The sequence below is a fragment of the Nymphalis io genome, chromosome 25 (assembly GCF_905147045.1).
Source record: "Nymphalis io chromosome 25, ilAglIoxx1.1, whole genome shotgun sequence".
Taxonomy (NCBI): domain Eukaryota; kingdom Metazoa; phylum Arthropoda; class Insecta; order Lepidoptera; family Nymphalidae; genus Nymphalis; species Nymphalis io.
Genome location: NC_065912.1, coordinates 3526390 through 3538662, shown reverse-complemented (window position 1 = coordinate 3538662; position 12273 = coordinate 3526390). Strand labels below are relative to the sequence as shown.

The 12273-nt window shown below is 34.0% G+C and overlaps 1 protein-coding gene across 1 annotated transcript; it reads right to left on the bottom strand.

The window, feature by feature from the left end:
- Positions 1 to 375: 375 nt before the first annotated feature.
- On the bottom strand, positions 376 to 11553 carry LOC126778265 (leucine-rich repeat-containing protein 15-like). The gene is made up of 2 exons (XM_050501755.1): positions 11457 to 11553; positions 376 to 2299 (listed from the first exon to the last, which is right to left on the bottom strand). The coding sequence occupies exon 2, from the start codon at positions 2297 to 2299 to the stop codon at positions 1019 to 1021; it is 1281 nt and encodes a 426-aa protein (XP_050357712.1). The 5' UTR covers positions 11457 to 11553; the 3' UTR covers positions 376 to 1018.
- Between the last annotated feature and the right edge of the window lie 720 nt (positions 11554 to 12273).

The following is a 12273-nucleotide window of genomic DNA, read 5'->3' as shown; positions in this document are numbered from 1 at the left end:
ACATTCATTTCTTGATATCGTCCATGATAATAAAAATATCAATATACAAGGTGTGGGCAATTTGGTTAACTGCGGTCGACGATAAGATTGTAAAGTAACACTTTTTATTAATATCAACTTGTAGTTATTTAATAGCATTTTTACTAATTCTTGTTAAAAATGTAAAGAGCCTAAAATTTGTACAAAATTAAAACAATATTTCACAATTTATAATAATAAATAGTATTTTTTTATGAAATACTTCATATATATAATTAGAAGAAAATAATTTTTATGAGAAGCTATCTATAAATTCTTTAATTAATACGAAATTTTATATTATTTAACGAATATTTTAATAAATAAATAACAAACATGATGGAATAAAAGAGCCAGTCCGGGGATAGATCATTTATTGTAAGATAAGAAAAGCTTTAAAATATATCAAAAATAAAATTCTTTAAACTTGCATAAAACTTACAAAAAATCTATTTGATTTAACATTGTATATCTATTTTATAATGTAAATGAAGGTAAAAGGATAACTCATGCAAAAACATATTTCAATAAATAAATAATCAATCATTCACGAAATCTTACATTTGATCTACATTTATATTCATCATACATCCTTCCGTATCAGCCTTTTGCCGTCCACTGCTGGACGAAAGCCTCCCCCATAGAACGCCAACCATCCCGATCTTGGGCAGTCCGCATCCATCCCGAATCTGCCACCTTTTTTAAATCGTCAGCCCATCTTGTCACAGGGCGTCCTACACTACGTTTGCCTAAGCGTATGTGGAGTATAGGTCTCCACTCTAACACGTGTCGGCTCCATCGGCCATCAATGCAATTTTTTTTTTCAGGGTCAGCGGAGGGCCATCAATGCACCTGGAGACATGACCAGCCCACTTATATACATAATATACATCCTTATACCTCACAATATCAGTCTTTATGTTATCGCTACTAAGCTTACATAAGTTAAATATTATTATATTATATATTCCTGGTACTCTGATGCAGTCGCCTGCTCATCTTATGCCCAATTGGCTGTTGAAACTATGTCGTCATATAATTCCGTATATATTGCGTTGAACGTGTCGTGTCTTTTGCAAAACACATCTTTTGTTGTTACGCAAATCGGATACTTGCCATCGTAATGTAAGCTATTGTAAGAAATTTGTAGATTCTTAACTTCGCTCACTACATCCATTAGACAAGCACATTGCCAAGGATTTTGATTAAAGTAGAATTTTGTCAATTTTGCACCAGAATTTCTTAGTTCCAAAGCAAAATTATCAATCAAATATGTGAACCTATTGTTTGATAAATTTAAATTCTTCACAGACGTCCCACGGAAAGCATTAACGGGGACTGTTTCTATCAAATTATTGGATAAATCGATATTAGCTAAAGTTTTCATATTTGTAAATAGATTATCTGGCAAATGTTTTATTCTGTTGCCTCTAAGTACAATAACTTTTAATTTCCTCATTGGCTTAAAAACGTCCCCATGCAGTTGTTCCAATGCATTATCAGCTATATTAAGTTTTTCTAAATTAATTAAGTTTGTGAATGTTGTTCCATTTCCTAAATCATTTATTTCATTAGTAGATAGAATCAAATGTTTCATTGTTTTAAGATTCTCTCTGATTGAAAACATCGGCACTTCTTTAAGAAGACATCTTTCTAAATTCAAGAAATCTAATACTTGCACTGCGTCTAATAATGTGATTGGTGCATCATTCATATCATTAACAGATAAATCTAAGTAACTAATATGTGTATTGCGACTAAAAAGAGAAGAATCAAAATCTTTACCTCGCAAATTGTTATTTGAAAGGTCCAAGTGCCTTAGCTTTATTAAGCGGTCAAATATTCCTAAATTTAATTTAATTCTATTCCCCTCCAAATCAAGAACATCTAAGTTGGGTGTTTCATCGAACGAACCAGGTTGTAACTCTGATAGCAAATTATGAGAGACGTTTAAATATATCAACTGCTTGGAACTACCAAGAGACCCTAGTTTAACAGTGGAAATTTGATTTTGTGATAAATCTAAATATTTCAAAGAGTATAAGTTTTCGAATGAATCATTATCCATGCCGGTAATTCTACATCCCTGAAGTGATAAGCTTATTGTTCTATTATTATCCGACACAAGGCCTCGTTTTAGAACGTAGTTCGTATCGCCATTTTCATAACAAGTAACTTCAGTGTCTTGGCTATTTATGTATTTACATGTTGGCATCGTTTCAACCAATACTGAAATTGCAAACAGAATGCAAATACTCCAATGCTGCTGAATGTATGCCATCTGAAATGAAAAAGTCTAATAAGAAAAAAATAACAAGTACGGGTGATGACAAGCGAACATAACTCCGGTCGCGTAAAATCAGACGCGCAATTTAAGTTTTTAAAAATTTCGTTGAGACGCCAGACTATTACTGAAACCGAATCCAATGTCAGTTACGCGACTCACGCCTCCTAAAATTATTCTCCTTTGGTCTCAAACTTTATATAATGTATAAATCAAACAATATTTTAATTTTGTCGACAGCTAAAACCTATTAATGAAATATGTGTTATATTTCGATATCGGTAACAACCTGTTAATGTCCCACAGCTGGGCTAAGGCCTCCTCTCCCTTTTGAGGAGAAGGTTTTGGAGCTTATTCCAACACGCTGCTCCAATGCGGATTGGTAGAATACACATGTGGCAGAATTTCAATGAAATTAGACACATGCAGGTTTCCTCACGATGTTTTCCCTCACCGTTAAGCACGAGATGAATTATAATCACAAATTAAGTTATTTCGATATCATTACTCGCTTAGTTCGGAAAACGCACCATGAGATTTTAACGCATCTTCTCGTCTGTCCGTTTTAGATGTTTAAGCATCTAAACGGTCGGTACACGGTAGGGGCTGAGACTTCGAACATCAGATGACGTCAGCGTAAAATTTGTTATTACACATCAATTATCTTGAGTATCTTGGTGTTTTTTTTGTATACTCGTTACAAAAATTGCAATCGAGTTTTAAAATATCTTCCCCGCAAACTAGAAGCTTAAACCGTTTATATATCGGTCTATCATATGGATTCCTCTCCCAATATAGATTTTCCTGATTGCGAATTTTTTAGTAGATATGAAAATAGATTATTTTTATAAGTACTGAAAATAATAAATGTTGCATTAGTTCACTTATATCAACAACAATTTTATTGCACAGTGAATTACATGAATTACTGTAGTGTGTACATATGTGTATGTTTTATCAGACACCGCCATCATATCGCATCACGCTGGTTGCGCGTGATACGTTACAATAATATTTTAGGAGAGGTCAGATATTAATGTAAGATTCTCTATTTATATTATGGTACATTTAATTCCATACTTCTACGAGAAGAAAAGAATATTTAGATTTTATTAAATATACATGAAAATGGTATATGTTAAATATTACGTTTTAGTGAAAAAATAAATCATTTTAAAATATACCTTTATATAAATCCATGTAAGATAAGGGAAACTCACTAGTAATATTTATATGACTATAGATATAATGATGACATTGCTCTTATCTCAAAAGGTTAGTTTCAACTTAATAATAAACTATAAATTGCACATATCACTCACACGAACGAGAAAAACACTTGGTAAATACTCGATAACTATGACATATTTCGGTGTAAGTGTGTACAGATTATAAATGCCTAAACTTCAATAAGCCGCGACTATGTTCTCGTAAATTATCGTTACATAAAGCAAGACCACAATTTAAGAAATTAAAATATACCGAATCTTTGCTATGTAGAATTTAAAACATAAAGTAACAGATTGTAAATATCTTATCTTCCATCTCGACTCTATTTATATACATAATTTAATTCTTTGTTTCTGACTTTACTTTTATACCTATATGAGAGCGTTGACGTTAACTGCGATTTGTAGGAATTGAAAACAACGCCATCTAGTGACTATAATCGGAATTTACTAGACAGCTGAACCAAATTCAATATGATATAATGGTATTAAGCGTATACATATTATAAACATAAAGAAGTAGCTTTGTTACAATTTAACCATATAGCTACAATATGTCATTCGTCACGACAGGATATTTGATATGCTTCTGCAACAATGTACACAAATGTTAAAACAAAGCTTTATGTACTTTGTTCTTTTTTGATATATGATATGATATATAACGTTTTGATCCCGCGAAATATTGTAATAATTCAAAAAGACATAAGACAGTAACTGCCAACACTCCGCATCAAACCAAGATATCGATATAGATCGCTGATTGGCAGACAGAAAACAGCAACCAATGAAAGGATTGCGCCGTGAAGCGGCTGCCATTGTTCCTAAGAAAGAAATGAGCAAAACAATTAGGAAGTTGAGCTTATTTTTTATAATCTCAAAAAATTATGTTTAAAATATAAAAAATACTGGCGAATTTTTTTTACGATATCTGCAAAAATGTTTTTTTAGAAATTTTTAAAGTTACGATTTCTTAAATTCTTATCTGGAGCGACCGATCGACGCGTGACGTCACATCGCCCAACGTCGCTCGCTCGCCCGTACAATTTCGCCTACATTTTCGCGTTATTCTTGATTTTATTTATATTTCGGTTAGTATAAAAAAAAAACTTAACAAATAGACTTAAAAATATTTCTTCTATATATATTATCAACAAAAACAAGTAGATATTTTCGTGACGAGCATTTTAATATGAGTACCTTAGTAGTGAAATTTGTCGTATTTATAAGTTTTTAGTTTTAGGATCAAACAATTAATTATTACAGGCTAGTTATAGGTATTCGTTTATTATAAACATCATTCAGAATTTCAGAATGTTTGTAATAACGGCCTTGATACGTTGAATACCGATAGTTCTGTCATAAGAGTTTGTATCGCTGAAAAATGCATTTCAATGTTAATCTTAGGTTTATTGTTAATCTTGAAGATGATTTAATGATGATTTAGAATTAAGCTAATTAAAATATAATATATTTCAACTTTTAATTAAGATTAATATTGTTTGTACAATTATAAACCGTTAATATTAATTATAAATAAATATAAAAGTAAATATAGTATTTTTATTGATAAAAAGAAACATGTCGTAATTTAGTAAGTTGAAAAGTAGGCATGGGCTGGCATTCTTTCGACGATGGTTGTACTGAGTAGTTGATCAAAAATATAATTAAGTTCATTTATATTGTCTTTTTTTATTACCATCATGGATCCTATGGAGAACTTTGGCGAGTCGCCGACATATACTATCGTACATCGTACGTAGTTATGATATTATAGTACATGTACGATAATTATCGTACGTATGTGAACCCTGGTACCTACCCAGACGAGCTTACACAAAACCCTACCACCAGGTAAACGCGGCTTCACGGCCCCTTAGTCTATTGGTCATATTGTTTTTTTTTTAATTATTATTTTTTTCATGCTCGTGTATCCGTATATATAATACATACAAACTCACCTTCACTCTTTTTTTTCAATTATCCATGTTTTATCATTTGCCACTCATACAGCTCTCAAACTGTAACCAAGCCCGACATTCAAACTTTCATTAATTTGCTTATTTAGCTACTAAAAATAGCTTGCGGGTTAAGAAATTAGGTTTTTCGATAAGATAGATTAGAAAAACCATCAACGACTTGAACGAAGTTTATACCGATAATATAATCGAGCATAGAATTTAAACTTTGGCTTATAATTTATAAGATTACGTGAAAGATCTCGTTGACACACAGTTACTTCTAGCAGTGGGAAAAAAGTAACAGCCTGTGAATGTCCCACTGCTGGGCTAAAGGCCTCCTCTCCCTTTTTTGAGGAGAAGGTTTGAAGGTGTAAAGCACGAGATTTTTTTTTTTTTATAGAATAGGAAGGCGGACGAGCATATGGGCCACCTGATGGTAAGTGGTCACCAACGCTCTTAGACATTGGCATTGTAAGAAATGTCAACCATCGCTTACATATCCAATGCGCCACCAACCGATGAATTATAATCACAAATTAAGCACATGAAAATTCAGTGGTGCTTGCCCGGGTTTGTGAGCCATCTCGGCTTTTTTCAAGCATAATGATAAAAAAATTACGAACCGTATTTACTCGAACTGTACACCAATGTTAGTCCACTGAAATAACGTCCTACTATCCCGTGGAAGGGAAGTGCACTTACACTCGGCGGATTATTGTTGCCCATTTATACTGGTGCAGACGTCACACGATTAAATTACAACTTGTAAATACACCCACTATCTCTTGTATTACATTTTTATTTACAGAAAACTTAAGTCAAAACTTAACTTATTGTTCGTATCGTGTATTTATTGTAAACATTTTGGAGATATATAATAGAAAAACGTGCCCGAACCGTTTTTGTCATCTGATAGTTTGACAATAACATCCACAATAAACAGAAAAACAAAACGTCTTTAAAATATATATATTTACAAATATTGATTACGCGATGCTATGCTGATTATCTATAACTGCTTTTATAGATAATCTAGAATCTTTTATAGATATATCAACAACTGCAGCGCAGATTATATTGTACTCACAGTAAACGGTAATAATGTGAATCCCCCTTCTTGTAAGTTTCCTCAATGACTATTTGAATTATAAAAAATATAGCTCAGTTATCCTTATATATTTACAGTACAGTAACAGCCTGTAAATGTCCCACTGCTGGTCTAATGGCCTCCTCTCCCTTTTTTTTTTTTTTGAGGAGAAGGTTTTGGAGCTTATTCCACCACGCTGCTCCAGTGCGGGTTGGTGGAATACACATGTGGCAGAATTTCAATGAAATTAGGCACATGCAGGTTTCCTCACGATGTTTTCCTTCACCGTAAAGCACGAGATGAATTATAATTACAAATTAAGCACATGAAAAGTCAGTGGTGCTTGCCCGGGCTTGAACCCACGATCATCGGTTAAGATTCACGCGTTCTTACCACTGGGCCATCTCGGCTATTTTATTTATTTATCCCAATGTTATTGTGGTTTTTCATATTTTATCTTATGAGTATGTGGCCGGTTCTTCTTTATTAGTATTTATGTTCTAAGCCTGTGGCTTCAAATTGAATTTCATATTGGAAATGACGTATATGTACTTTGTATAAAGTAGACTTTTATATTTATAATTTCCTATTTGATTCTATGGAACTGACGTGTCTGTGAAGGACGAAAGTCCTTAAATTAAATAAGAAAAAAAAAAGATTTTGTTTTTCTTTTTGTTTATGTTATAAAATTATGAATGAATGATTTTTGAGAAAAATAACTTTGATAAAAGTATTAAACAAATATGGACATAATTATGCACAATTTCGAATTATGAGCGAAGATTTGCGCCGTTTGTTTACTTCAGTATTTTCGGCGGCCTTTAAGAGCTCGCATAAAGCCATCAAAATCACAAATATCATCCGCGCTTCCCTTACACAAGAAAATGGGCAACAAAAAATATTTTTTCTTGTTGCCCATATATTTTAAATTATTTTGAAGAAATTAGTATAAGTAGATTTTATTTAACAATAATGTGATAATTAATACAAAGCGCTGTTAATTGTTTTCGCAGTCCTCTAATCTCAACAGCGTCGCAGCGACTGACGCACTTAAACAACAAATATGTTTGAAGACTGGGTTTTCTTTCGAAAAGATAAATGTAATAAGCGTCAATAGCTTTTTATCGTTATAAAAATTAAGCGAATGGGATGAACAAAAAAATCCTATAGTCAGCTTTAGATTATTATTTGTAAAATATAATTAATTATTTAGTTTTTGTCACAATAACTTTACGAGTATAAAATATTAGATGAATATTCGTGACTTTTTTCCATCGAGAATTTTTTAATCTTTTATGGATTTGATGCTGTATACCCGCTCTTAACATTGTTTTCTTGACTGGGCCATTGTGTCAACGCATATAGCGTCCTACAAGCCTAATCCCATCATATTATATGACAATAATTCTCATGTGAATAAATAATTTAGTTTATTTCGATGAAGAACGTTTGGTTAAAAACACGGTTTGACATATGATTTGATTTACATCGATGTAAGTTGATCAAATTTTCGAAATTGGTTATCCCACTGTTGAAAAAATAAAACGAAATTCATGATTTCCACAAAGATTATTTTAATAGACCGTTTGCGTTTATTACTCATTTGATCACTTACCTGAGACAATAATACAATATGATATGTATGATGCGTTGGCCTCCCGCCCTCACCCTAATTAGTTGAAGCGTATCCCTTTTCTATGGCAGAAGCTGAGTATGTATTTCTATAAATATAATGTTATTAAACTCGCAACGACCAAGTCACTACCGAATACCGATCGCATCGGAATCGACACGATATCTTACGATTGATTTTCTTCGCTAATTTTCTAAATTACAACGATCAAACAACAACAATTGATATTGGGTACAGCTATTTAAGTTCTCGGTCGAACAACAATATTAAGCTTAAGCTTATGTCTCATTTAAATACGTAGTTATTTATTTTGAATCATTCGTTTTTATTATTTAAGACTTATTGTTGTTATTATCTTATCTCTGTCGCTGTTTTAGTATTTTCTTAATCTTCCTTAGTCATCATCTATCATTTGAACTTGGTAGAATACAATTAAGTTCATTTATATTGTCTTTTTTTATTACCATCATGGATCCTATGGAGAACTTTGGCGAGTCGCCGACATATACTATCGTACATCGTACGTAGTTATGATATTATAGTACATGTACGATAATTATCGTACGTATGTGAACCCTGGTACCTACCCAGACGAGCTTACACAAAATCAAAATAACCTGAGTTACTGTTGTACTCCGTTAATAATTTTGAAAAGGTTATATCAAAAAGAAAACCGTACTTTAAATTTTTCGTCGAAACTAAGAAATTTTGTGTTTGCGAATTCTATATTTGAAAACTTGGCAAAACTTATCCTTTTTGGTAAATGTAGTAAAATACTGCGCTATTTAAAATCAAACGTCATTGGTTTTGACGGCATTTCAGTGTACAGTGTAATACATAATATTTTATGTGCTCGACTTTTAGGTGAAGGTACAACTTTATTTATTAGACCATAGACCGTGTTTCAAAGTACCGTACAATTAAAACGAAACTACTATCGTCATCTTATACGCTAAGTACATATGTATGTATGTACTATGTATCTGCATCAATTAGCGTTTCATAGTAATCTTCTAAATGCAACGAAAATGTCCTCGAAACCACTTAACTCCATTCTGATCCTAAAAACCTTATATTCATATAGCATATAAGTTACAGATTCATTTACAGTAGTTTATGTTTGTAATATATTTCATTTATCGTGTATGTACATTTTGTTTAATATTTAATTATCTTTATTTTTTCTACTCGCTTTTATCTTGTTACAAGTAAGTTCAAGTAGTCTACGATTCATTTGTAAAACCATAGACGAAGTCAAGTTACTATATATTGTGGAAAATAAGGAAAACATTTTATAAATCGTTTTTTTTTTATTATTATTATAATTTTCGTCATAGGTCATTATCTTACCAGTGTTATACTAAGGTCTATATTGTGTCTCGTTCTTACACGGCAGTAAAAGCAATAGTACTATTTACAGCGCAAGAGTGATAAACACATGTTCACGTCGACAGCCGGTGCATGCGGCTTATGTTGTGTTCCTTCATACAACCTCGGATGACATATGTATAATGTACTTTATTCGGATAAAGATTATAGTAATTATTACATAACTTTTTGTTTATTTTTCTTTTTATATTTAATATAATTTTTTTCATTTTATAGATTTTTTTTTAACTCTGTCGCTGCACATCCCGTCGCAAAGTATCAGATTCATAATATTTTTTTTTTTTATATTTATGTAATATTTTCGGGATGAGTCGGAGAAAGAAGCCTTCTGGAATAACTTGGAAGACATGCTCCGCTGCATTACGAATACCGAGAGCATCGTGATTGGTGGGGATTTGAACGGCCATGTTGGAGAGAAGTCACGTAAATATGGACGTGTACATGGCGGCTACGGCTATGGTCGTGAGAATGCAGAGGGGGATTCAATTCTCAGCACCTGCTCATTATCAGACCTTGCCATTGTTAACACTTTCTTCCAAAAGAAACCCGAGCACCTCATCACCTATAAAAGTGGGCCGCACTCCACCCAGATCGACTACTTGCTCATACGAAGAAGCCAAATTGGTAAAGTACCTCACAACACAACACCGCATCCTTGTCATGGACATGCTGGTAGTACCAAGTAAAAAAGTGCCTGAACGACGCAGACCTAAAACTAAATGGTGGCTGTTGAATGGACCGAAACAGCATGACTTCTGTAAAGTCGTAGCTAGCTCAAACTTAAGCACAGACACAGAGGAATCAGTCAATAGTCAATGGTCTAGGATCCAGTCAACAGTGAACACCATTGGAAAACAGGTGCTTGGCACTTCGAAGGAAGGCCGCGTCACCGACAAGGAGACGTGGTAGTGAAAAGGCTCAGTACAGGAGGCTGTTGGAGAGAAAAAGACACAGTTTAAAAAGTGGCAAGAGACCACATCTCCTGAAGACCGGGCCGCATATAAAGCAGTTAAATGTGCCACTAAACGAGCAGTTGCCAAAGCCCGCTACCAGACGTTGTCACCTCTTTATGACACGCTTGAGACAAACGAGGGCCAAAAGACTATCTTCCGTTTGGCAAAAGCTCGGGAGAAAGCGACACAAGACATTACAAAATGTCTTTGTGTCAAGGACTCAAATGGCACTTTGGTTTGCGACGCAGTTAAGGTGAAGGAGAGGTGGCGCGACTACTTTAACGTGTTGCTTAACACACAACACGGTAATGTCTCTCCTCCAGAACTGGCAATATGGGTTTCGCCCAGGCTGTGGAGCCATACACCCCATCTTCGCCCTAAGAATACTAGCCGAGGCCCACAGGGAAAAGAAGCAGCCGCTGTACATGGCATTTCTAGACCTGCAGAAAGCATTTGACTGCGTCCCACGCCAAATTATCTGGTGGGCTTTGAAGATAAAGAACGTGCCGCAAATCTATATTGAAATTATCCAAGACATGTATCATGATTCAGAATCTATAGTAAGGACCGCCGTTGGCGACACCCACCCTTTCCCGATCACGGTTGGTGTCCACCAAGGCTCTGCCCTGAGTCCTTTTCTGTTCAGTGTAGTGCTTGATATTGTCACAGAGAAAGCCCATGAGCCGTCTCCCTGGCTCATGATGTATGCTGATGATATTGCACTGGTAGATGAGGACAAGCAGGTATTGGAGCAAAAGGTGAACCAGTGGAAGAGTGTGGTAGAGAGGGGCGGTCTGATGCTAAATGTTGCGAAGACCGAGTATATGGCCTGTGGTAGTACGGACCCCGAACCCATAAAGATAGGCGGAGAATCCGTTATCAAGACGGAAAAGTTTAAATACCTCGGGTCCATACTGCACGAGTCTGGTACAATCGACCACGACGTCAGAGCTCGAATAAACGCAGCCTGGGCCAAATGGCGGGAAGTCACCGGGGTAATCTGTGATCGCAGGATACCGGTGAAATTAATTATCACAGTTGCAGACATTATAATTTTTTTTGTTTATATTAGTCTTTTCACTTATATTAATTTTTTTATTATTTTCTATGTAATTTTGTTTCCCTTTAAAACATAGGTTTTTTTTAATTACAATTTTATGCCTTCAATATTTTTAATTTATAAACTGTACATACATTTACAATGTTTACATTTAATTTAAATACATTATGATAATAAAAACACTTGTTTTTGATCATATGATATGGCAACATCGTGCAGTTTTGTTTCTCTCCAGGGCCCAGCTTATATCTAGATTTAAAAATAAGAGAATAACTAATGAGAAACTCGTCGAAGTGGGAAACGAATAGAATCGAAATCGTATTAAAACTGAACAGCGAACGTGAATTGACTTTTTGACCTCCGAGCGCAACCGACTAAACGTGAGTCCTAACGACATTCGGAACTCTCTTTTGCACATTAGTGGTAGGAATGAGATAAAAATTTACGTCAGAAATTTATCGCATGGCGACATGACGCACATATTAGTATTGTATATAGTCGCTGTGGGTATTTACGATTAGGATGTGGTACACCGAAATCTAGGCAATCATTTATTAATTTTAAAAATCACATGATTTAAATTAAAAAAAATATTTTATACAGTATCATTTTAAGTGATGAGGACGCAAAGGTCAAACTCAGTTTTAGGTCAAAGTATA

What these genes read in the sequence shown, in the direction of transcription:
- LOC126778265 (XM_050501755.1), bottom strand. Translation starts at nt 2,299, where the DNA reads ATGGCATACATTCAGCAGCATTGGAGTATTTGCATTCTGTTTGCAATT.